Source organism: Macrobrachium rosenbergii, chromosome 30, assembly GCF_040412425.1.
Source record: "Macrobrachium rosenbergii isolate ZJJX-2024 chromosome 30, ASM4041242v1, whole genome shotgun sequence".
Classification (NCBI taxonomy): Eukaryota; Metazoa; Arthropoda; class Malacostraca; order Decapoda; family Palaemonidae; genus Macrobrachium; species Macrobrachium rosenbergii.
Window position 1 is genome coordinate 7,413,713 of NC_089770.1, and position 27,288 is coordinate 7,441,000.

The 27,288-nt window shown below is 34.2% G+C and overlaps 1 protein-coding gene and 1 long non-coding RNA gene across 2 annotated transcripts in view; one reads left to right on the forward strand and one right to left on the reverse strand.

Annotated features, from left to right (window-relative positions):
* The first annotated feature begins 481 nt into the window (after window positions 1-481).
* Window positions 482-8,956, forward strand: LOC136854978 (UDP-xylose and UDP-N-acetylglucosamine transporter-like). Its single transcript, XM_067131651.1, has 8 exons — window positions 482-619; window positions 1,898-1,989; window positions 2,124-2,237; window positions 3,260-3,362; window positions 3,688-3,819; window positions 5,770-5,943; window positions 6,070-6,230; window positions 7,804-8,956. Exons 2-8 carry the CDS (start codon window positions 1,913-1,915, stop codon window positions 8,042-8,044), a joined length of 1,002 nt encoding a protein of 333 aa, XP_066987752.1. The 5' UTR covers window positions 482-619; window positions 1,898-1,912; the 3' UTR covers window positions 8,045-8,956.
* Window positions 8,957-15,400: 6,444 nt separating this feature from the next.
* Window positions 15,401-27,288, reverse strand: part of LOC136854980 (uncharacterized) — a 213,281-nt gene continuing 201,393 nt past the window's right edge. The window contains exon 3 of the long non-coding RNA XR_010857847.1: window positions 15,401-16,886. This is a non-coding gene — a long non-coding RNA (uncharacterized lncRNA). The remainder of the gene's footprint in view (window positions 16,887-27,288) is intronic.

Genomic DNA, 27,288 nt, shown 5'->3' on the forward strand with positions numbered 1-27,288 from the left:
TAAAACTAAAAGTTTGGTGAAATCTTAAAGACAGTGAACCTAAAGACGATGAAATTGGTAAATAACAACGGAATCGGTGTCAGTTGAAATAATGGCTTAACGATACGAAAGAGGAAATTTTGATTAAATTTATATTAAAAAATTAAAACTTTAAAAGTTAAATATAGCTCTGCACAAACACTCACAGTGTAGTAGTGAGCCCACCACTGTTTTTGTGAAGTGAGCTCTTTCCTAGGAACCAGGAACGGTTTCAAAGATAAATCCCATTAACTACTACTACTAATACTACTACCATGGTCGCCAGAAGCCATATCAAGAAAATAAAGAGAAATCCATACCTAATATCTATCTATGTGCAGATCTACCGAAAGAAGGAATTGAAAATAGAAGGAATTTAAAAAATAAACGGTTACAAAGGAAATAAACAAACGCAAGGGAAAGATGAATAAAACGAGCAAGGGAGCCGTTTCAAAGACAAACCCCTCATAGAAGTACTACTACTACTATGACATTAACGACGAGACAACATATCCACCAAATGGAATTCGATTTGTTTACGTACGTCATTTTGAAAACCTTCGATTTATTTTACGGGGAGGAAAAGGGTTTAAAAACACGCGTGAGTATATTTCGTTCATTATAAATAAACGAGCCTGTTATCTATAGCTTTGTTTATGGCGTTTTACGTATTTATAATACGATAAACTTAATGAGATGTGATGATTATAGCGGGGCTACCTACCGGCAGGCTTGGACTGTCACCGAGTCTGGGCTACCTACAGACCGGTTGGTTAAGGCTGGTCTGACCTAGCTTGTTGTAATAGGTCTCTCCTTGTTTATCAAACCTCATTTATTAATATCTTAAAGCTCGCTTCTCTTTGAAATTAACAGCAGTACTTAAAGGTGCGACTCATGCGTTCCATATTGTTACCGTAGGCGTAGGCTTAGGCTAATTTCTAGGCCTGCGTTTCTCAACATTTTTATTAAACGTAATAGTTGGCATAATTACCATGTCTCTGGGAGCCATTTTATATATAATATTCTATATTTTAATAATTCTCTTACATAAACTTGCTTGTGGGGTGAAAATAATGTAATTTCCTGTTAACTGCTTTAAACTAAAAATTATGCTTATTTTTCTCACTTTAAGGCCTTTTACAATTAAAGTGTTGAAATCAAATTGTATTCTTAAAGAGATCTCATGTATGGGTTTTCATCTGCACAAAAAAATCAACCAGGTTGGTAGGCTAGGCTAGGCTATGTGAAAAAAATTAACCATCATAAAATACACAAATATAGAATGGAAGCACCATATTATAGCTACAACCTTATTTGACACTCTTAAATGAACAGTGTTGAAAAGGCTTAAGATAGATCAAGGGAATAGCCTACTATAGGCTAAGTTATAACCTATGAATAATTTGGGATTGGGCAATGTTATGTTGTAGCATTAGTGAACAAGAGGTAATATTTAAAGACACATTGTTATTTATGCACAAAACTGATATTCCCATGTTCTATATGCCCTGCAGGCTTGAAGCAACGGTAGCTAGTAAAAGAAATTTTCGTAGCATTTGTAAAAAACATCATCGACTTTATTAACTTTTTTTAGTATACTTAGGAATTATGATTCATATTTTCAAATTAGGTATGAATATTTGGTTACGGATGTACATGTGAATTTACAGGCAGGAGACAAAGACAATGCACGAATTTGATAGCTTCATATAGAACTGTGTTCAGCTGAGATTTTATTTGACTCTACTGGAGTTTCTATTTAAAAAATCCTGTTTACATTTGCTTCCCCACATTTGAAAAACCATTTATTCCCAGTGGAAACACCACACTTGTTTTGTTACACAAATACAGGATTAATATATGTTTTGTTATTTTTCAGAATTGATTGGCCACCATGTCAGCTGCTTCTGCAGTCCTCTTTGTTTTTGTTGGTTGTTGTACAAACGTTATCTTTCTAGAACTTCTAGTTAAGTAAGTTTGGGAGGTTCATTTTTTGGATTTGTTATCCAAGTGAATGCAGTATACTGTAATTTTGGTATAATTTGTTTAACAATTAATAATTTTATGTTTTAAGTCTATTTAAACTAATTGTTATTTTGTTTTAGGGATGAGCCTGGAAGTGGAAATATCATCACATGTGCGCAGTTCGTTTTTATTGCCATAGAAGGACTTATATTCACTGCAGAATTTGGCAAGAAGAAAAATATCATCCCAATCAAGTCAGTAAACATACAGTAATGAGTAATACAATTTCTTAAAGAACAGATGGAGTTAAAAGTTGATTTCATATTTAATTTTAAAATGATGAACTATATTATTATAGCCAGTCTACTTTTTTGTTTCCAAATTGAGGGAAGAGAATTGTCACTAAAACCTTGTAACTAATGAGAGGTTCTTCAGAGAAGTGGCACCTAAATAATAAAATTCTTTATTTCATTGTCTGTAACAGGATATCTTATGATCCTTAATAGGGAGGTATCAGCTGAGTAGAAGAATTATGGTTTTGAATTATTGTTCACCTTTCAGATTCATGTAGTTTGTTTTTTGAACTGTCTTCTTTCCAACTTAGAATAAGATTCTTATTTATGTCTCAAGACAACTAGAGCTAAGTTTCAGTCGGTAATACCACAGTAAAAGTTGTCTAAATTATTGAACATTCCAAGCCGAGTGCAAAACTTGGAGATGTAATATGTAGCTCAGAATACTTATGTTACAGTAGGTTTGTTTGGGTTGGATTAGGTAAGGTTATAAGCAGTGTGGTATGCCTTGGTTATATCTTATTCTTTTTTGCTTCTCAGTTAATCCTAATTGTGGTTATCATTCTTTGTTGTTCAGTTAATCAGTATCCCAATTGTTTACCATTCTTTTGTTGAGCCTTTTTCATGTTACCATTTTTTCTTTTCATGTGTTTCTAGATCTCGTGCAGCTCATTTCATAATTTACTTTGGTAGATGTTTTATAAACTGATGCCTTCCTGACTTGAACCCCTCCTGTTTATCCACGCTTAGGAAATATGCCTTGCATATATATATAATGTATGTACTTTGGGAGTATACTTTAGAGAAGAGTAATGGCTTGTCTTATGCTGTTGCTTGTCTGCCATGGATAAAATTCGTATTTTAGATGTTTTCTTGCAGTTGTTACAATGTAGACTGCTGAAGAATTATAGTTTGTTTTCTATGAAATATTGAACTGGTTTTCAATTTGCATTTTACTCATTTACTACTGATGTCTTTTACAGAGACTACCTTGTATTAGTTGTGATGTTTTTCATAGTAAACGTGAGCAACAACCTAGCGTTCAGCTTCAAAATCTCCATGCCTCTACACATGATCTTCCGTAGCGTAAGTTTTGCATTATTGAATAGCTTTTTGTGTTGCAAACTGCTACCTCTTGAATCCTTAATGATTTATTTCTGTCCTTCTTAGCATGTATTTGTGATCTTTTCTACTAAGATATTGTATAAATCAGTGTATCTTACTGTATGGTAGAAACCGTTTTCCTTGTGTTTTTCGTTAGGATAATGAAGTGCTAAAGACAATTCATTAAGATAAAAAAATAGTAAATTTAGTAATCTCCAGCACCATGAATAATTAGTTGAGTAAGCATTCATAGTCAATTTTGTAAATAATTACTAAAATTTAGAATGATTTTCCAACTTTTTTTCAGGGTGGGTTGATTGCCAACATGATTATGGCTATTATTGTATTAAAACGTAGTTACACCTTCACCAAGTACCTGTCTGTAGCCATGATTACTCTTGGGACTGTCATCTGCACCTTTGCTTCTGCTGAGAGTGTGGTGAGTATTGTTTGACATTTGTTTATAGCAAAATATAAACCTCTGCCTTTCATGTAGGAATGTCCCTCATTAGGAGCTGGCTCAGCCTTTGTGGAATTCTCCTACATCAAAGGTTTTAGTTGGTATTCCTAGGAAAAATACAAATTACTTTGAAAATCTAAAAAGGGATCACATCATAAGGTCTTACTTCTAGGTTATCTACTTTAGTACATTGTGTTTCTCAAGATAGCTATCTTGTATTTGTGATCCTTTCTTTTTCTTGACGTTGCATCATTTCTGCAGCTGTTTCCATAGCTTATGCCCCAAGCACTGAATTTGTCTTCATCTAATTGTTTTCAACATTTCTAACCCTGTCCATTCTTTTATGATTCCCCCTTTTGTTAATCTCTCCATCCACGACACAACAAAACTCCTCCTCACCCATATTTCTGCTGTTATCAGCTTTTTTCTATTATACATTATTACTAATTGTCCTCATTTCACATCCATACAGTACAGTTGATAAAACATTTTTTATAATTCTTTTCCTGTTTTGTATTGACAAATTCTTATTTGTTTTGGCAGAAAAAATCCTATAATTTTGCAACTGCCTTCAGATGCATTAGTTCCCTTTCCAGAAATGTTAAAAAAAATTATGAAACCAGCTACTGGCCAATCCAGTTGCCATAGGCAGCCATTGTAAGGTACATCCACCTTAGGAATTAGTTAGCACTGATATTCAGCTGGATCCCACATAACATCTAGCAAAGTCAGTTCTCGCAAGATTAACTCTCTGCGGCTCACTACTGGGAGCATAAATAAAGATATTCCCTTCATAGATTGCTTGAATACTTCCCCAGCAATGTACATTTGGTCCAGTCATATTTACGTATCTAGCAGTGTGACAAGTTTAGCAGTTTCTCAATTTTAGCAGTTTCTCAGACTTAAAAAGACTATACAAGGCAGAATAGGTTTGGTAACTTTGACAACTCTGATTATCTCTGCCAATCCGGGTGTCATTGGATAATAAATCAGGGGTCGTCACTCAGCCTTTTTTCACCCCATGCTTCATGTTCACCCATTCTTTAACAAATTGAGTTGTTTTAATTGTTGTTTTAATTCTTGTAATAGTGGAAGATTTGTAATCCAGACTTATGATGCTAAAATCCAGTATAATCCGGATGGAATCTGGATATGGAAATTATTTTGTGAAGGTTTTCATAGGCACTACAAAATTTTTGGAAAAAATTCAAAACAATTGGGAAAATTATCAATTTTCATCAGTAAATGAAGTTTAAGGGGGGAGATTAAAACATTTCAAAGCCCATTTAAATATATTTTATTAAAAAAATTTTAAGATAATAAACAAACAGTGCTAAATTAAAAGTATTGGCAGTTTAGATTAAAGAGGAAAATTTAAAATGATACATGTCTTTAAACTAACAGGACATTATAGCAATTTGAAAACATACTAAAACTCATTTAAATCTTTTGAAAACTTTATCAAAATATAGATCAGAATTTAAAGAGAATGCCATTTGGAAGATGTCCTTTTTCTTCTTTTATTTATCTAGTTTAGTTTATCTGCACTTACACAATGATAATACCCATTTTGAGTTTTTGTAATTTTAAGTCATTTATTATTATTCAAAATAAGCAAAAATTTACGTGCAACATGCCTCAAAGACTGTCCTTGTATGTACAAGAGAAAATGGAGAGAAGAAAATAAATGAATAAGAAGAGAGCTTAGTCAGTGAAACAGTTACTTAAGCAACAGTACTATTCAGAAAAACTAAGGGAATCATGCATGGTACTATAAAGTAGTTTTACAGGCTCCTCACTGAAGGCTGTTGAGAATACACTTTGGTTTCACAGCACTGTAGTTTAATGGGTAGTGTGCTCTCCGGAAGATTAGTCTATTTTTGTACTCAGTTGAGAAAATTAATTGCTTTTAATATTTCTTGCACACAGGATGGTGGGGGCGACGAGAGTAAAGGGAGCGAAGGAGTATCTAATTTTGCGACATGGTTGATGGGCATTGCTCTTTTAACCTTTGCCCTCTTCATGTCTGCTCGCATGGGCATATTTCAAGAGTGCCTCTACTCCAAGCACGGCAAGCATTCTCGCGAGGCATTGTTTTACATTGTAAGTGTTTTGATTATGAACTCTTCTTTATGAATATGTTATATGAAAGTTCAGGTTATTAGTTCATCTTTGATTAGAATTGTCATACTTCTTTACTGTTTTGTCTAAAGAATAATTACATTTCAGCACCTTTTGTCACTACCCGGCTTTCTTTTGACTGGTAGGAGTATCTTTGAGCACGCTGCTAAGTACAGTCAGTCAGAACCATTGCCTGTGCTGGACAGTGTACCATTACTGGCCGGTATACCTCGACTATGGATTTACCTAGTTGGTAACATGCTAACACAGTATCCTTTTCATGCAGTGCAAGTGTAATTATAAGGCATACTCAGATCATTATTTTTAAATGTTGAAGAAACCTATTGTTTTGCAAGTGCCTCTAGTACTGGTTGAGACTGAGACCAAGGTCTGAATCCCAGAGGAGACTAGCAGATTAGTTAAATGGTAGTTTTTTCTAAATATAAACTAGTTTAACAAGACTGCAAAGTCAATATGCTAGGCTTTTCAGGGCTTGTACAGTGGACACATGATGACAGGACATGGAAGTCGGGCAAAAGTTGGCTAAAGTAAAAATGATTCTTCATGAAAGTTCTGGACGAATTCTTTGGTAGCTTGACTAGACCACTTCAAGAATGCTGTTTGGTTGTTTACTGAGGAAGTAGTTGGGTTGGCTAAAGACAAACAAAACAAGTTTAATTTGTATTTATTCAGGGCTTCACCAAAACTTGAAGATGGACTCTTCTAAAGGTAAAAAATAGTACATATTCAAACTTGGATGAATTGGTGTATTATCTTATCCCTTCTGCTTTTGCTTTATGGTTTAGAATATATTGCAATTGTTTTGCCTCCCAAGGAGGTTTCATTGTGCAATCAGAGGAACTCGGAGCAAAGCAAGAGGTAATATTACAAGATCTGCTTTAATGCACCATTGAAAAGTCACAAAATACTTTTGGACAGTATTTGAAATTCATTATGAAAACACTGCAAATGAGAATGATCAAATGTAATAAAACTGCGGCTGGCAAGAAAAATAAATAAATGCTTTGGTTAATGATTGACACTTTTCTGAGAAGCAGTATAGGTGGCTTTAGATTCTGCAGGATGGGTTACTGTACTTGTCAACTAGATGCAACTCTGCTGTACTTCTTTTTATACCTACAAAAAAAAATAAAACAAGTAAAATCACTTGAAGGTGAATCATATCACTCATGAGAAAATGGAAAACTAAAACCGTTTATTTATGGTCATGTTTGTTCCAAATGCTCTTTTATAATGTAGTATGTGAATTTTTATGGTACTAGGAAATAAAATCTTTTCAAAATGCAGATCTAGAAAGTTTTAATGATGATTTGCTTGTAAATAGATTTGTAAATATTAGAGTAATGTAAAGATTCAGATACCATATTTGTGAGTATACTTGAACAAACTAGTCTACAAAAACAATAGAAAATATCCAGCTAGTTATTGAGAAGTAACTCAGAATTAAGTAAAAATGCAATGTGCCAAAATTGTACTTTATTTTTACTAGTAATCAAATATAATGCTGAGGATTGTTAAATTTGATAAGATGAAAAGATGGATGAAAAAGACTAAGGGAAATTAATTAAGAAAAAATTATACAGAATAGTTGTGAGGACAAGGGACAAAGAAATGTATAAACCATGTACAGTACTTTTCTATCTTAGAGTATATTCGGGGGTAAAAAAGCATATATTGATTAGCTGCAAAGGAATTTGGATGTATTCATTGATGATAAGGCTACATCAAATGTTTGAACACAACCTTTACATAAATACATTAATAACAATGATTTTTTTTTGTCAATACTTTCATGTCTTCTTCCTTAATTCTTACCTTCAGATACGTCTGCATCAGCTCGGTGTTCAAGCTGACATCAGAATGCACCTCTCTAACTGTTACTCTGGTTCTCACCCTGAGAAAGTTCCTCTCCTTAATTTTCTCCATAATTTATTTCCAGAATCCATTCACTATGAGTCACTGGGTTGGTACATTTTTAGTTTTTAGTGGTACGTTTTTGTTCACTGATGTTTATGGGAAACTTAGGGACTCTCTAACCAAACCTGCAGGAAAGGAAGATTAAGCCGTCACTGATATTAGACTTTTGTGAATCATGACGTTGGTGCTACACTGGACACATCTAAGTCAGCAATCTTCAAGACAAGCTCTCTTGATTTGCTGGATTTGAGCGGCAGTCAAGAAGTGTGATAACATTTGTTGAATGTTTGGTGTATTCGTGTGTGCAAAGGATATGTATACAGTGTTTTATGATATACATTTGACCTAATTGGCATTATCAGTTTAAATAGCATTTTGTTTCCATATCATCATTTGTGTTAGTTTTGCTGAATTACCGTGTTGATCATGGTATGTGTTGAGAACACTTATTTCACTAGTTTATTAGCTACGTTTTGCTATTTTCTTTATGTTGACATCTTATAGTGCAGTGGATTTAGACAGGCAGTAGTGGTGCATGACATATATGACATGCTATCTTAGAGCAGTGAGCTTTCATATTTGCTGTGAGATTTAACAAATTTCCTCTTTTAAACATGAAATATTAGACGTGGTAAAGTTGTGCTGTGAGATTTAACAGATTTTCAATTTTAAACTTGAAATATTAGATGTGGTGGTAAAGTTTGGAAAGCAAGGTATCTGAAACCCTTCAAAATAGTGCAGCTTAACCTGTTAGTCTAATTAGCTAACTGATACATAGAGAAGCAAATAAGATAAAATTAAAGGCAATTAGTTTTAAGAAATGAATAACCAATATTTTTCCAGTCCATGAGGAAAAACGTTAACTAAGTCTCTAGTGATGCACCTTATACTGTCAAGCCATCAGCAAGATCTTAGGAATTTTCAACATGCAAGTAGGTAATTACCTTTTACTATAAAAGTATGCTTTATAAGCTGTTAAATAATCTATACGATATAAGCTGTAGAAATATTGTGTTGATTTACTTGTCAGTAAGTTACGTATACCTTAGTTTAACCAGACCACTGAGCTGATTAACGGCTCTCCTAGGGCTGGCCCAAAGGATTAGACTTATTTTACGTGGCTAAGAACCAATTGGTTACCTAGCAACGGAACCTACAGCTTATTGTGGAAACCGAACCACATTATACCGAGAAATGAATTTCTATCACCAGAAATAAACTAAAAACCAAAATCTTAATCATGCTAAGACCAAAAGAGTTGTTTCTTAAAAAAACTTTTATAACTACTTAGTCTTTCAAGTCGTTTGTGCATGCATTGCAAGTCCCATCCATTTGAGGATTAGCCAATTCATGTTGAATTTAATTAATTAACAGTTCATGTAGATGCAAGGCTTTTTCAGAAGAGAAATTGCTCATTTATGTGAGGTAAGAGGGTTCTTGAATGATAAAGAGACTTTATAATCTTTTCATGGATTTGATGCTCACAGTACAAGGTCAATAAAATTTGTTGTAAATCCAGATTCGTAATGAATTGCATATGTAAAATATGAAGCTTATTATCTGCCTGTACGTTTTGGAATTGCAATATTTAAATCTCATATTAGATATTTGAGAATTTAAACACTGATCACATGCTTCCATACAATCCCTGTCATGAGTACAACTAACTGTAAAATAGCAAAATGTACTTTCCAATGGTTTATATTTTTTATATTTTTTCTATTTATTGTTGGAATTAAGTCTGTGATGAAATGTGTTAGTGTAAACAGTGTGACTTTGAAAGAAAATTCAGTTGAAATCATGTGGTATGATGAGAGTTTTTCGGTGTTTATTTTATGCTTTTATGACATGTAATATTTGATATTAATTCCATGCAGTATTGCGATTAATAGAAATCAATCTTACCTGTAAGTGGTATTTTAATAAGTATGTTATTGCTTTTTGTTTTCTTATTTTGACCAGAAGGTCTGACAAAGTGTAGTAACACCTCAACTTAATGGACCTCATATTACCATACTCGTCGGCTTAGCAGCTACCTTATTATGATTATTTTTTGCCCTGCTTCAGTTTTAGATGTGATACATTTTTAGATAAAAATCTTGAATTGAGTGTTACGGTATAAATTAAAGGTTTAGGGTAGGATTTAAGTGGGATTGTTGTTAGTTGTAAGGTTATATAGAAAACAATACAGGGTCTTTGTTACTTACCAGACCTCCAAAGAGTCTGTTAAGTTGAGGTGCTACTTTATTCAGACATTGCCCGAGATGCAAATGTTAATGCATTCCATTAGAGTACATTCTTAGATTCTTTATATGATAAAATGCCTTAATGGCTCTGATGTTAAAATCAGTATTTAACAGAACACAAACTTATTTTTGCCAAGTATTCGGATTCCAGACAGAATGTTTGTTATAGAGAAATTTATTGAAGTGTAGTGGGTCACAGAATCTAAACAAGGTTCATAGCGTTGTTGCGATTGATTGATTCTAAGTGATTTGGTATCGCAACTATCAGGGTCTGACATTGACAGTTGTGTGAAATGATTAGATGCAAAGGATGAAAGTGTGCTAACATATTTTGTCTTCCCTTTTACATTCAAAACTGTAGGTTTGTTAAATAGGAGACAATTAGATCTGATTTATGAACGTATGATAAGAATATTTAAATTTTCATGTTATTCAAGATTCAGAATTGTATTTATAAAGTTAAACTTTGCCTTTTGTATTACTTTTGTGTTTTGCCCCAGGCAGAATCCTGATTGCAGTAAACTCCCCGTATTCGCGGGGGATGTGTAACCCCCCCCCCCGAATAGCTAAAATCTGTGAGTACTAAAAGCACTTAGAACTGCCTATTTTGATAGTTTAAACAAGAAAAACCCTCTAAAAATGCGTATACTGGAGTATTTTAATAGTTTTATCACAAAAAGTGCATTTAGTCATGAAAATTATATGAAAATACAGTAATTAGTGAATATTTCTCAGTGAAAAGTACCACGAATGGGCGAATTTTCCGCGAATAATGGTAGATACGTTCCACAGAGAAATCCGCGAATACGTGAGTCCGCGAATCTTGAGAACGCGAATCTGGGGGGTTTACTGTGCTTCATTAGGAATATTTTAAGCTTTTGATTAGTGTATACACATTATGTCCTTCATTTCATCTTTGTATAGCTATAACTCAAAGGAAGTGTTGGATTTAAATGTACTTTTAAATGATTTTTTCTTCCAGAATTGATAGCTTTGATGAATATAGTTGATAAAATTAACTATTATTCATCAAAATAGTTTTTTGCAATGAGTGTTTTATAAACATGTCTTGGTTCCTGTATTTCTTCCCATATCCATAACACTTCTTGTGGCACTGGATGTTCAAGATTAATTTTAGCTTTACACCTTATATTTCACATCTTTCAGCTCTCAGTCTTAATGTTTTAAAACCGGTGTTGTTAAACTCTGCCTACTTTATACGAGTTGCTCCTGACTTGCATAATGCACCCAGCAAAAGTAACTTTTCATCACCAGCACCACCCACTCTGCTGCAATCTTTTAAACTATGGCTGAAAATGCCTGTTCATTTGTTATCATTCACTGGAATTTTTCTCATGTGTGTAGGTATTTAACTTATTATCATTCTCACCTTTTGTAATAACTTTTTAGTATCTGCTGTTTATCATACCTTATTTATTCTATAGACAGCCTGTTCATAATCTGTTGGTCTCAGCTGAAGATTACAGTATATTCCTTGCAAGTTTTGTCATTTGATTGGAAATTTTTTCAAATGTGATCAGTTATTATTTTCACATCAGTGGTATTTTAAATTACATATATAAATGCCCTTATACCTTATGCCCAGTTTAGCAGAGACAGCTGCCGAATTGGCATATAAAAATAAAATGATAGTTAAAGCTGAAGAAACTGGTTAAGGTCTGAACAAGGTCCTTTAAGTTACCACTAAGTCAGATGTGGTTGACATCCCATAGGATCTTGACACTTGGTTTCGTGGACAGGGCTGGCGTAGGAGGATCTTCTTTAGTAGAGAAGAGGAAAACATCCAGGGAGGTACCCTTCTCAATTTACTTGCAACAATGTTAATCATCATGTATGTATCATACGAGGATTAACGGGTTCCGTGTAGACTACCATTTTGCTCGTTATAAGCCACCTTTGGCAGCATGCATGACCATTCGTGAAGATGTAAAGGGTTATGCATAAGTTAACAACATTCTATTCTTTGTTCCAGCCTTGTTGGAATTACCATTTCACCTAGTTTTGTTAAACTTTACTGTATCAATCATTCCATTTATGCTTTGAGTAAACCTCAGCTTTGTTGCCTTAAATATACCTTACCACACCTCAATCATCCCTCTTTCCCTAAAATTCTTTAATTGCCGTCTTGAGTTCCTTCATTTGCTATTGCACTTAAACATTTTATTAACAAATATCTTTATTGAACTGGTTTTCCATTAGCATACCAGTTAGGAATGTTTTTTGGTAATCTATATATCGTACGGTACTTTAAGTCACCAAGTTCATTTATTCTTCATCCTTAGTTCATCACATATTTTTTTTTTATTTATTCATTCCTTTGTCTGTAGTGTGAAGTTGTTCTTAACTGCATAATGTATTTAGAAAACATTCTTCTTTTTGTTTTGTTTATACTGTTTATATTTTATCCTTCTTTGAACTATTTGTTTGAGCACTATTTCATATTGCCTGTATACATCACCTTTTCCAAACTTTGAATTTTGTACTCGAATGTTTAATTTCTAGTATTTTACCTTTGTTCAGGTAGAAATATTTTAGATCCATACCTTTTGCAATGTATTTACTCCAAACAATCCTATTTTCTTTATTATGCTGGGCTTTAGCTTTCATGGGTCATTTAGCCTCCACTGTTTGGAAAGTCTAGTTGGAAGATATTTTCAGTTCATCACGCCTGACATCTTGGTAAAAATATATGTAAAACATTTTCAGTCAATTGTACAGTAATGTCTGTTGTTTCCTTTTCAGCTGTATTTCAAATATAATCATAACAGCAGTTCTAGAGTATCGTTTTACACATTCGTTTTGCATACCTCACATCGTCCTCTTGCTTTGTCCTTTCCACATTGTTTCTAGATACCAAAACCTCAGAGTTTCTGGGCACCAAAACCTCAGTATTTCTAGACATTCAAAACCTCAACTTATTCCTATAACAGCTGTTGTTTTGCAATAATTTTGGTAGGGTATCTGACATTCCATTTAAGTTACCAGCTCAATTGAAGACTGTTCCTTCACATTCATCTCAATTTTCCTAGAAATACCTTTAGGTGCTTCTGTGGGTTTTACAACATCCCATGCCTCTTGTTTATCATTCTTAGACTATTGTTATGCATTGGATGACTCAGTTTTGGTATTAAGTGTAAGCTGTGACATAAATCATATATTTTTACCCAGATATTAGGTTAAAATTCTTTTAGCGAAGGGCATATGGTTTAATTTTTTAGGTAATCACGGTGGACTTTTTGCTATTTACCGCCCATAAGTAACCAAGATATTTCTAGTGTAGAAGCCTAAGCAACATATATATAAAGTACAAATGCATACAAGCTTTTTCTCCTACTCCAGTCGGAATCAACAGGGCAGCTTATAGTATTTTAAACAGTATCTGAAATTTCAGATGAAGCGAATACGCAAAAGGTACATATAAATTAGTTTCCGTGAAATCTCTGCATTCTTAGGTTTTAATTTCTCGTATAAAATGTCTCAGATACATTCCAGAAAATGAAATAGTTTGCATTTGTCTTGTAATTTTATGATAATTCCCAATGAAAATATTAAGATCAACAATTATAGGAAAGCTTTAATAAGAGATATTACCATTGTACTGTACCAATCTTGTGTGTGTAATCAGTATATAATTCATGTTACTGGCAGTATTAATTAAATGTGACATTTTGATCTTTGGGATGCTAAAGGATCTCGAAGTTTTGTAAGTGTTTATCAAATCCAGGACTCTCATGTGGTCACAAGGGTCAGTTGGTTGCACCCTTGCCATTCACTCGCGAGTCCTGGATTCGATTTTGACGCGAGACAAATTTACTTTATCAAACGTGATTGTGTGACGATTTCCTATATTTATTGATAATTTATTAAGTTTTTCACATAGGTTTATTTGTTATTTACAAAAATGGTTACTCTTTTAGTCGTCTGTTTTCACTGAAATTGTAATGTGCAACTGTAGAAAAGTTCTTTTGTAACCAGTGTATTTTATTCAGTAGTTTATATTAGCTGTACCAAAGTACATGTGAAAGTAATGAAAGAAAAGTAATGCATTTACAAAGTGCCAAAAACTAAGTTGAAAACCTCTTTGAGATTTTAAAAGTATTATAATTTTATAAATTTGGTGTAAATAATTAACACATTGGCTTTTGAAATTTTGTGAGATACAGAATACAAACCATTCCCATTATTGGAGGATATTATTTCAGTTAATGGAGGAATGACCGACCAAGAATTACCAGGATGAAAATCTTGCTATTCCACTCCTGTCAGAGGTCTATAGATGGCTGAATTTGATGGCTTTCTTCAGTCAATTGGGGTATTCCTCTGATCTTTTAACAAGTGGTTTTACAAACTGCCCATGAACAAGTATAAGCTAGCTTGTATGCTTTTGATTCCATAACCTTTTCTGGTAATGTTCTCATGACTGTACTACATCTCTCTCTCTCTGAAGGTCATTCATTGAAGAGGTATGGTTGTGGTTTGCCAGATTATATTCTGATATACAGTATATTGTAGTTGCAAGTTTTCTTGCTGTTTGTGTTCGTTGTAAGTCAATGAACCAAACCATTCTGTTTCTCTTGAGATTCATGCTTGACATATTGGTTAGCTCAGTCATATAAACAGGTTTTACCTTCCAAGAGAGATTTTTTGTGATCTCATGAAACTTACATGAAATCTCTTCAAGATCTGCCACTCACTGACAGTCCTTCACCTAGTTTTTGTCTGCTAAACGTTTTGGGAAACTCCATCATCTAACTTCCAGCATTTCAGAAGTGGACAGAGTTGAGCCCTCCTTTTCCTCAGGGCAGGTTGCCAGGGTTTCTGAACAGTGCCTCGGATTCTTTTGCATAATTTGTGTATTGAACATTCTTACTTGAAAGCTTTTTGTCAAAACCCATAATTGTATCTGAGAGGACAACTGCATTCATTGAAGTTAAGAGTACAGCAAATTTAGCCTCTTCTGCAATGTTCAAGTGCAACCTTCTCCTTAGAAGCATCTCCCTCTTGTACCTTGATGCTTTGCTTGGCTTTGTGGTTGCTGCAGCTGAGGTAGTCTGCATTATTATTATTATTACTATTAAAAGAAGCAGACTATCTCTTAAGCATGTTCTGCTAAATAGGATGGCAGTATCAGAGTTAATTTACATCTCACTTTTATGTACTATGCTTTTCTATTCTACTGTACTATTGGATAACTGGCTAATTTTCATACTGTGGAAGAGAGAAATACACCAGTAGCATGTATACAGCAGTTTTTATTATTAATATGCAACAGAGAAGGTAGTGAAATACAGGGGATAATCCTATAGACTTTACAGGAGGTTGGATTCAGAGTCATAGTTCAGGTACTCTGTGCAGTATTCCATTCCATGTTTTTCTTGTTTCCAGTGTTAGATGGGCAAGATGAAAACTGGAGACATGGGGTGTGGGTGGTGGTATATATAGGGGGGCCAACATTGCAGGCAAGAGCAGTGCCGATTTCTCGTTGGTTGCCAGGGGATTATTGTGCTTGAGCAAAGCTTTCCTCCAGACACTGAAGGTTACTTTCTTCCTATTGTGTGAATGTTGGAGAATGGGGGCTTGGGGAGGTGGTACTGTGAGGATTGCTGAGAGTGGATGGGGACCCCTGATTGGTGTGCTAGCCAGGGATGCTGGTGGGGGTATCCTTCTTGCCGATGTTGGAAGGAAGAGCCTCCTGCATATAGACTGGGCTTCTCTCCCCCAATGTGTAGGGCTTCCAGGAGGTATAGGCAGCAATGGTTGGTTATATGATCAATAATTTCGATGTTAGGGATAATGTTATGCTAGCAGTTGAGAGCGTTAGAGGAAGTGTCGACTGTTTTGATGAGTCAGTTGATCAGGTTCTTTATTATACATAAAAGTTTGTGTTGTCCGCCATCTAGCTAACGTGGTATCCCTCAGTGCAGTTGAGGGCATAGGCGGCAGTCTTATCTGCCTGTGGATGGTGATCCCCTCACATTCTCATAGTTCCTTGCCCGCTTTCCTCAGGTGCCCGTCAACGATGGTTGCCCTGCTTCTGTGTTTTCATGTTCCCATATATGTGGCTAAGATCATAGTTACCCACAAAAGCTAGCAGGTTGAGGGCATTAAAGGAAGTGTTGACTGTTTCGATAATTCAGTTGATCAAGTTCTTGATTATACGTAAAAGCTTGTGTTGTCCGCCTTCTAGCTCCCATGGTATTCCTCAGTGTGGTTGAGGACACAGGTCTTTATCTGCCTGGGGATGGTGATGTCCTCACATTCTCATAGTTCCTTGTCCGCTTTCCCCAGGTGCCAGTCGACAACATTGCTTCAATAGTCGCCATGATTGGCGAGGCCCTTGGCCAAGAGGAGGGGTTGGAGGTCATCAGTCGTGTAGAGTAACTTGACCTTTATACATGTGACTAGTATCGAACAGGTATTGTATTTTAAAGCATTTCTCCAATAGCCTTGATTGGGTCGCAGTTAAGGCCAATACATAAAATTGTCTTGTTCAGTGTATATTGGGTAAGATTAATATTCTCCTCTCTTTTGGGGAGCCAAAATTTTCATGTTACGAATGATCAGTTTTATAGTTATGGTCTTCGTATTCTTGTCTGCATCTTTCTTCTCCATGTGACATAAACACTTGCGGATGTCACTGAGGCGCCCTTGTCCTTGGGGGGGATTGTTGATGCTGCTGGTTGCTTCCTGTAGTGCGACCACACACCATCGTGACTTTTTCTGAAATCCACAATAAAAAAGTCATAAAGAAAACATGAGAAGAGAGATTCAACATGACAAATTCATGTTTCATAGATACAAAAAATTTGCCTATCAAGGTCTTTTCTCCCTCCCCTTTGTCAAGTTGCAAATAAATCTGAATGCAAAACTTCAAACTAAGAAAAGTTGATATATCAAGGGATTTTATACTCCACTTGAGAGGCCTCTGAAACCTTCCCCTTCAGGAATTGCAGGATTTTCAAATTATTAAATTCTTTATTGGTCATTTCCATCATTTAAGGAAATGTATTATTCTGTATTAAAGAAATGTTTGTTTATAAAACTGTTTTGTAATTAAAGGATATTTTATTTTAGACATCTTATCAGATTTAAATATACAGTACATGTATTCAAAATCATGAATAATCCATGACAGTGATATATATTTTTCCAAAGTTTTGTATGCCCATTCCAGATAAATAGTTAACTTATAATTACATATACTTTAGATAATTTTCCCAATTGTTATTGAAGTTTAAGAACTATAGGACCATTTGTAATCTTAGCATTTACTGTATATATAATCATTTGTAATCTTAGCATTTACTGTATATATAACAAGTAATTGTTGACTGAAGCACTGATAAAGATGTATTCTAGAACTTCAGTACAGAACCATTTGTAAGAATGGACTATATTTGAATATAATTTATAACTGGAACAAGTTGTCATTTATTTCCTTTCAGCTTTGTGAAGTTTATATTTCCATATGGTTTATTTTCATTAGTAGGAAATTATTTATGAGCTATAAGTTGCAGTGACTCGAGTTAGTAGTTATACAGTTCACAGTCACTTTCTTACCATTCAAGTGGGGGATGATGATAATTTTCATAAAGTATGCATGAAGCTCTTGTGGAAATTAGCCAAAGCAGAGAAGGCTTAAACATCAATATAAATCTCGCCCTGTAATCTTAAGATATATTGTTGGGAAGAGTGAGTGTTTTTAATTGTTAAAGTTGTAATGGACACACACACACATGATTCCGCAAGTTACTCTAAATATGGAGTTTTGACTTGAAACTTTTTTTTCAGTATCAAATAGTTTGCAATATTGTATTTAGTAAAAATTAGAACCTTATTCTTTTCAGGACAGAACTGGTTATTCTATACAATGGCAATAACGAAGTGGGCCAAAGGTATAAAAAATAATAATACTGTAACAATCATGCACTATGTAATGTGGAAAGTGATTTCCGATACATCACCTGCTGATTAAGGGAGAAAGTCAACTATATTTCAATACCTACGAAATTTGCTAGATGTAATAATCTTGAGACGCACGAAGTATACAGAGAAAGTATTCCAAATATGGGAGCAATATTCTAAATAAAGATGGATAAATTAGTTTAAAAACACTAATACATTGGATTAAAGATATTAAAAAGTGTTCAGATATATAAGAACCAAATAAAAAATGCGCCGATTTTCTTCGGTGCAATCAAGTTTTCTGTACAGCGTATAATCAAAGCCACCAAAAATAGGTCTAACTTTCAGTGGTCTCGGTGTACTGCTGTATGAGCCGCGGCCCATGAAACTTTAACCACAGCCAGGTGGTGGCCTGTCTTATGTAGTTGCCAGACGCACGACTATGGCTATCTTTAACCTTAAATAAAATCAAAACTACCGAGGTTAGAGGGCTGCAATTTAGTATGTTTGATGGTTAGGGGGTGGATGATCTACATACCAATTTGCAGCCCTCTAGCCTCAGTAGTTTTTAAGATCTGAGGGCGGACATACAAAGACGAAGACGGCGCAATAGTTTCCTTTCACAGACAACTAAAAATACACAAGAGAAAAATATACAGAAGTCTCTTATACCTGAATTTACGAAACCAAACACTTGAAAGAATTTAGAAACCTATTTTAAGGAGAAATAACCAAGTCTCTTAAAATAAGCAGACCAAAAGAATATAAAAAATAATTCAGCATTCATAGGCTTGTATAATAAGGAAATCTGAATAAATTAATGATCAATTACCCAAGGGTTTTCTTAATTACGGTAAAATCACATTTACGACACTTTTTGTGAAATTATACTCTTCACTTGGTTCGCTTTATATACAGGCCAACATACGGAGCCGTGTCGGAATTCAAAGAAAATTGGGTACAATGGGAAGGTTCCTTATTGTTTCCAACATCATGACGCCCACCTCTAGTTTTTTTTTTTTTAAATTTCTGAGGAAAGACAGAATAGACCAGTGTGGGCGTGCGAGGACAATGTGCGAACGTAATCAAGACCTATGGAGCCTCCCTCCCCCTCTCTCTCTCTCTCTCTCTCTCTCTCTCTCTCTCTCTCTCTCTCTCTCTCTCTCTCTCTCTCTCTCTCTCTCTCTCTCTCTCTCCAAGAGAGTCAGGCTCTGTAGAGAACACCCCCCCTCTCTCTCTCTCTCTCTCTCTCTCTCTCTCTCTCTCTCTCTCTCTCTCTCTCCCCCTCACACACAGTCAGGCTCTGTAGAGAACACCCCCGCTCTCTCTCTCGCTCTCTCTCCCCCAAGAGTGTCAGGCTCTGTAGAGGACACCTCTCCCTCTCCCTCTCTCTCTCTCTCTCTCTCTCTCTCTCTCTCTCTCTCTCTCTCTCTCTCTCCTCAACGTAGCCTGACGAGAAAATGTCCCAAAGCCAGGCATTGCGACTGAATGGCTTAAATACCTTTAACATTTTTCGGTGGTATGCTGTTTTCCTTGACAATTTTTCCTTTAGTGCGCCACTCATTTTTAGATAATGGATTAAGGATAAACTACATTTAGAATAGAATAGAATAGAATATAGAATTTAGGCCGAATGCCAAGCGCTGGGACCTATGGGGTCATCCACCGCTGAAAGGGAAATTGACAGTAAGGTGGTTTAAAAGGTTTAACAGGAGATAAACCCCTCAATTGCACTTATTGCAACACAAATAAAATTATGAACCTTGCAATTTCGTACAACACTGGCTATCATGCTAAACAGAACAACGAGAGAGAGAGAGAGAGAGAGAGAGAGAGAGAGAGAGAGAGAGAGAGAGAGATGATTAGATGGCAAAATATCCTTCAACTTCAGCTAAGATACTGGGAAGCCTGGAACTAAGTTTTGGGGGTTGAAAGAGATGGAACCATAAACTCGAAGGCAGAGTTCTCAGAAGTAAGGACGCTTTTCTTCTGTGACTCATTCCCCTTTTTATCCATTTTCTTGTCCATTCCTGAACTTTTCTTCTTTAAGATTAACATTCTTGTTTCACAAGATGAATTGAATTGAGTATATAATTTAGGCCAAAGGCCAAGCACTGGGACCTATGAGGTCATTCAGCCCTGAAACGAAAATTGACAGTAAAAGGTTTGAAATGTGTCACAGGAGGAAAATCTCGCAGTTTCACTATGAATCAGTCGTTAGGAGAGGGTGGAAAGTATGATGGAAGAAAGAGAATATAAAAGGAGGTTCGGTAAAAGGAACGAAAGGGGTTGCAGCTAGGGGCCGAAGGGACGCTGCAAAGAACCTCAAGTTTTGCCTACAGTGCACAGTATGAGGTGCACTGACGGCACTACACTCCCCCTACGGGAAGTATTAAGTATTACGTAAATTTAGTTACCAAATTAACGGTAATGGTGCAAAGCGTTTCATTCTCTTAGGTCTAACAAAGACTAGTAATCCACAACCAAAAAGGGTCCTTTCTCTCCTCAGGTTACATTCATATCTCTCCCAAAATGTAATTATGAGTTCCACCTTTTGGTATAATTTCCGTAAAAATCTAAACAACCTTTCCCGCAATCGTACTAACAAAAAAACAAAAAGAACCTTAACAAAAGTATAAACCCCTAGGCGGCAGTAACAAAGAATAGTTGAACACACGAATCAAGACAAATTACATAAATTACAAAGAAAAACAAAGAAAATAGCAAATTACCCCAATTCTTAAACCCAGTTCAAGAACGACATTCATACTCGTATATGACAAATGCCAACCCCACCGAAAACGTCCACAGGATACAAATTTCGGATGATACAATGCAAATCAAGTATCCCCCATAGTCCAATAAATGTATAGATCCTGTTTCCGACCCGACTGGGCGTATTCAAGTTGCAAGCGGAGCATCGAAAACCGATAAAACATCCTTTTTCTTTTATTTATTCCCTTTACTTTCACGGCACGGCTCCGGAAAGACGACCACTATCTAATATCACCGATTGGACCACCACCACGAGTCTCGTGCCAAAGGGAGAGGAAGAAGAACGCTTGCAGTTTGCTTGGTGATACTTCGGCTTGTTATCTAGGCGTCACCTACTCCGAGATGCTAGTACTAAACGCCGTATGGTAGACGTAAAGTAGACGGCCGCAGGATGATATCGTTTATTAATGTAATTTGTCGACTACACGATACAGAAATGGGCGTATATGATACTTTGATCCACGAAGGCTAGTACTAAACACGACGTCCCAAGGGGCTTCCGCCATGTATAGTACTAGCACCTCGGAGTAGGTGACGAATAGCCAAAGTACCACCGTTTAATTTTGTGACAAATATATAAGTTAATGATATGAGATTCTAAGAGAATTTGTTAAAGTATTATACAAACTTTAAAGCAATCGATTTCAAACGAAATTTCAATAGAAAGGCCAACGTGAATTGGGAACTAATGCACTTTCTGTCTTGTTCAGGCTAGCAAAATGCTCCCTGAGGTAGACTGAGGTTCGACAAGAGAGAGAGAGAGAGAGAGAGAGAGAGAGAGAGAGAGAGATGAAAGGTTATGAGAGTCAGTGAGAAGGCAAAACAAGGCATACGAAATTCATTGGGCTCGGTATTGCTGTGAAATTGGGATCAACTAATGGTTAAATCTAATCCCTATACACATACATAAACACATACACAAACACACATACACAAACTATACATATATATAATTATATATATACACATATACATATATATAATTATATAAAATATATATATATATATATTATATTTTATATATATATAATATACATACATCATACAACGACCAAGTTATCTACTAAATGTATAACTATCAAATACACCCCACCTACTTAAACGTAACAGGCAGAATCAATCAGAATTAAAAGCCTGAACTAAAGAATCTCCCCTTCCGGATGGCTACCGAGCAATAATTCATCCCGGTCGAATTCAGCCTCATCAGAGAGGCACTTATTCAAATTGGACAGAATTACAGTTGATGATTTCTTTCCACGAAAAGCCAAGAACGATTTCGAAGCTTCACGGTTCTTTCTGAGGGTATCTAGATGTCATGAAGCATAAATGACGAGGAACAAATGTCATACTGCATAAATGACGAGGAACAAATGTCATAATGCATAAATGACGAGGAACAAATGTCATAATGCATAAATGACGAGGAACAAATGTCAAAAGCATAAATGACGAGGAACAAATGTCATAAAACAAATGACAATAAACAAATGACGAGGAAAAACAAATGAGAATGAACAAATGTCATAAAACATAAATGTCCAGGAACAAATGTCAAAGCATAAACATGGAACATATGTCATAAAACATAAATGACAATGAACAAATGTCAAAAGCATAAATGACATGGAACCATTCGCATACAAATGCCAAGCAAAAATTTTCAGTGCATAAATGACAAGGAACAAATGCCATAAAGCATAAATGACAATGAACAACTCAAAAGGAAACGAACAAAACTGGTTTCGTAGCAACAATTTTACTGCAATAGTAATGGGCACAAATCAAATGAACTGGGGTCAAATAATTACTGCAATAGAAAATAGATTCATAAATCAAATATATATAAATACGATTCTGAAAGTTCAGTTAATAAAAATTTAATCGGGCTCACGTAACATGGCTGTCGAGGTGATGGCAGTAATGTAGTTATATAATTTTTGCAAACACTTTTTTAAAGTTTGAAATGGCCTCGGATCAACACAAATAATTCCTGACAGAGGTGAAAGGCACAACAAAAACCGTAGTTATTTTTATATCATATTCTACCGTTTCTTCCTTCAGCAGGGTAGGATATTCAGTACAAATTTCATTCTCTTTGGGAACAAAGATGGATGACGCAGCATCAAATCTTAGACGCTGTCGAGAATTTTCCTAGCAGACGACACTATTACAACCAAGGCCAAGAGAAAGAGAAGGTCTGCTCACTTCCCCCCAAAATCCACAATATAGAAGGTTTTGTCCACCTCCTTATTGCGTCAGCAGGCGAATTGTCATAATGAGCAGGTATACCTCTAAGATACGTCATCGCCTACGTAGTTACCCCAGGTGGGAGGCGACTCACCCAACTGGATAGACCATGTCTCCTTGACCTTGAGATAAACGTTCTTACTTACAAAATGGAACTGTTCACGGAGCTATCCAACGCACACTGCTGTTCGGGAATACAAAAGAACCAGTCGAATTTCACTGCTTCCAAACACTTTGGGGTCGTAGGAGAGAACTATCAGTAGATCATATTCGTATGACGAGTAGACGACAAATGTAAACAAAAATTGTCAGCAGCAGTAACCTACCAACCAAGGATTGCGGAGTTACAGGGAAAACAACAATACGAGAAGTTATTGTTCTCTTCGTGAAGTTTTATAAATAAATAAATATATATATATATATATATATATATATATATATATATACACACCCTTAATATTTAACCTTATAAGATATTAAACACATTATCAGGAAGATACGATATTTTCTCTCCCTGAAACAGTTTGGCAAAATCCCCTTCACAATACTCACACGTTCTTAGCTAATATTTAAGATAACAATTTGTTGTGTATTTATTGTTTTATTTCCTAAATTTATTAACTAATATGGTGATGTTAATGAACCTGCATTACATTGCAAGTACATAAATCTTGCTTTTACCTTTAAAGTTTTATTTGTGCCACTAAATTCCTAGCCAGCACCATAGAAATATGTAGAATTGTTTGTTAGACCGTAGGGCAGCCGGCCAGCCTACTGAAGTGTGCGTAGACCCAAGCAATAGGTCTAAGACATAGACCTGACGCCATTCGATGGTATAGGATTCACTTTGATATTGACTTTGGAACAAAGTTAACAGTTTTTTAAAGCTACTCATAAAACAGTTTGATGTCTTTGATTTTGATTTGTGAGGAGTTTAAATATATATATATATATATATATATATATATATATATATATATATATATATATATATATATATACAGAACCATGTTAACAGGTTTCAAAACTGCTTATAAAACAGTTTGATGTCTTTTGATATGAGAGGATTTTAATTATATGTGTATAAAATATATATATATATATATATATATATATATATATATATATATATATATATATATATATATATATATATATATATATATATATATGTATATATGTATGTATATATATATGCATGTATATATATATGAAACTGAAAACAAATTTATGGCCCTTTAAATTCCAAAGAACATTGGTAGACTACGGTGGCAAGACATTCTTAAACACACACACATGCACACACATATATATAATGTGCAGTATATGTGTGCGTGTATGTATGTGTATGTGTGTGTGGGTGTGTAAGTGCCTGTGTAGTATCCAAACAACACGATACCCCCACCCCGCCCCCCTCAAGGAAAACGACAGCGCAGCCTGGGACGAGACATGTATACCCAGTAATCATTAATGCAACAGATAATTAATTCATTAGATGTAATTACCGCTGCATTTACTCTCCCTTAATTGCATATTCCAGCGCTATTCACTGAGCGCTAATCATAGGCTCACGGCGTCAGTTCAGCCATTGTTATTCGTTTGGAAACAAAAACAAAATTTTAGACAAGGAAATTCGTTTGCAGTTTCCGCTTGATTAGTTGCCTGTTTGTAAAAAAAAAAAAACACAATAGGTCTGTTGTATTTTTTTAACTGTAATTTGTTTCCTGTTTATAAAAAAAACAATAGGTCTGTTTCATTTTTTTAATATAATTTGTTTCCTGTTTATAAAAAACAATAGGTCTGTTGTATTTTTTTTAAATATAATTTGTTTCCTGTTTATAAAAAAAAACACAATAGGTCTGTTGTATTTTTTTAACTGTAATTTGTTTCCTGTTTATAAAAAAACAATAGGTCTGTTTCATTTTTTTAATGTAATTTGTTTCCTGTTTATAAAAAAAACAATAGGTCTGTTTCATTTTTTTAATATAATTTGTTTCCTGTTTATACAAAAAACAATAGGTCTGTTTCATTTTTTTAATATAATTTGTTTCCTGTTTATAAAAAAACACAATAGGTCTGTTGTATTTTTTTTAACTGTAATTTGTTTCCTGTTTATAAAAAGAACAATAGGTCTGTTTCATTTTTTTAATATAATTTGTTTCCTGTTTATAAAAAAAACAATAGGTCTGTTTCATTTTTTTAAAATGTAATTTGTTTCCTGTTTATAAAAAAGCAATAGGTCTTGTATTTTTTAAAATGTAATTTGTGTCCTGTTTATAAAAAATCAATAGGTCTGTTTCATTTTTTAAAATGTAAAAAATTTGTTTCCTGTTTATAAAAAAAAAACAATAGGTCTTTTGTATTTTTTAAAACTGTAATTAGTTTCCTGTTTATAAAAAAAACAACAGGTCTGTTTCATTTTATTAAAATGTAATTTGTTTCCTGTTTATAAAAAAAACAATAGGTCTTTTGTATTTTTTAAAACTGTAATTTGTTTCCGTTTATAAAAAAACAATAGGTCTGTTTCATTTTTTTAAATGTAATTTGTTTCCTGTTTATAAAAAAACAATAGGTCTGTTGTATTTTTTAAAATGTAATTTGTTTCCTGTTTATAAAAAAACAATAGGTCTGTTGTATTTTTTTAAAATGTAATTTGTTTCCTGTTTATAAAAAAACAACAGGTCTGTTGTGTTTTTTAAAACTGTAATTAGTTTCCTGTTTATAAAAAAATAACAACAGGTCTGTTATATTTTTTTAACTGTAATTAGTTGCCTGTTTATAAAAAAATAACAACAGGTCTGTTGTATTTTTTTAACTGTAATTAGTTGCCTGTTTATAAAAAAAATAACAACAGGTCTGATGTATTTTTTTAAGCTGTAATTTGTTGCCTGTTTTATAAAAGAACAACAGGTCTGTTTACTTTTTAAAATAATTTGTTTGCCTGTTTATAAAAAAAATAACAACAGGTCTGATGTATTTTTTGAAAGCTGTAATCAGTTTTCTGTTTATAAAAAAAAGTCAGTAGGTCTGTTTCATTTTTTAAAATATAATTAGGTTCCTGTTTATAAAAAATGTCAGCAGATCTGTTTTATTTTTTAAACTGTAATTAGTTTCCTGTTTATAAAAAAAGTCAGGTGTTTTATTTTTTAATGTAATTAGTTTCATGTTTGTAAAAAACCCACTGCGTTTGCTTTATTTTTTTTAAAACTGTAATTATGGTGCCTGTTTATAAAAAAAAAAACAGTAGGTCTGTTTTATTTTTTAAAACTGTAACTAGTTTTTTTTTTAAATAAAGCCAGTAGGTTTATTTTTATTTTTTTAAACCATAAGATTTTATAAAAAATATATAGTCCATATTTGTGATGCTTTTACAGTGCGAATCGAAATAAAATATAACTAGTTTTGTTTATAAAATAAAGCCAATCGGTTTTTTTTAATTTTTTAAACCATAAGATTTTATATAAAAAACATAGTCCATATTTGTGATGCTTTTACAGTGAATCGAATTAATAGACATCAATATTGTTTACAAAAAAAAAAAAAATTCAGTAGGTCCTTTTTGTAAAACATAAGATTTTGAATAAATCTATTAGTCGACATCTGTGATGTTTTTACAAATTGAAAAAAAATGATAATATTATTGATATTATTATTAATACAAAGTTCAGTTAATACAGAACAGGACTTTTTAAACAACATGATATCAATAAAAAAATAAGTCCACATTGGTGATAATTTTACAGAACTGAAATAAAAGATGTTATTAAAAATGTTATTATTACAGAATCCTAATTAACATGGAAGAGGCCAAATTGCCATTAATTTAATAATCAAACGTTTTCATAACAGGCCATAATTAAAATGCAAATGAAATGAAAATAGAACAAAAATGAAATAAAAGATACCGATAATAACGCAAAATGAAATTCGTTAACAGTGTGTCATGAAGATATCAATTTATATTAAGCTCGCGTTATTAACGAAAAACCCCAGGATTCGATCCCAGGAGAGGGCGAATTGATCTGGGCACGTTCCTTGCCAAGATAGCCATGCCACTGTTGAGCTAAACGATGGGTTATGTGCATGGTGGTGGGTCGACTGCGAAGGGTGATAGTCCTGAGAGAGAGAGAGAGAGAGAGAGAGAGAGAGAGAGAGAGAGAGAGAGAGAGAGAGAGAGAGAAGCTCTGTTAAAATG

What these genes read in the sequence shown, in the direction of transcription:
- LOC136854978 (XM_067131651.1), top strand. Translation starts at nt 1,913, where the DNA reads ATGTCAGCTGCTTCTGCAGTCCTCTTTGTTTTTGTTGGTTGTTGTACA. An exon ending in TTGCTTCTGCTGAGAGTGTG is followed by an intron (nt 3,820 to 5,769) that starts GTGAGTATTGTT and finishes TCTTGCACACAG; the next exon opens with GATGGTGGGGGCGACGAGAG. An exon ending in GCGAGGCATTGTTTTACATT is followed by an intron (nt 5,944 to 6,069) that starts GTAAGTGTTTTG and finishes ATTACATTTCAG; the next exon opens with CACCTTTTGTCACTACCCGG.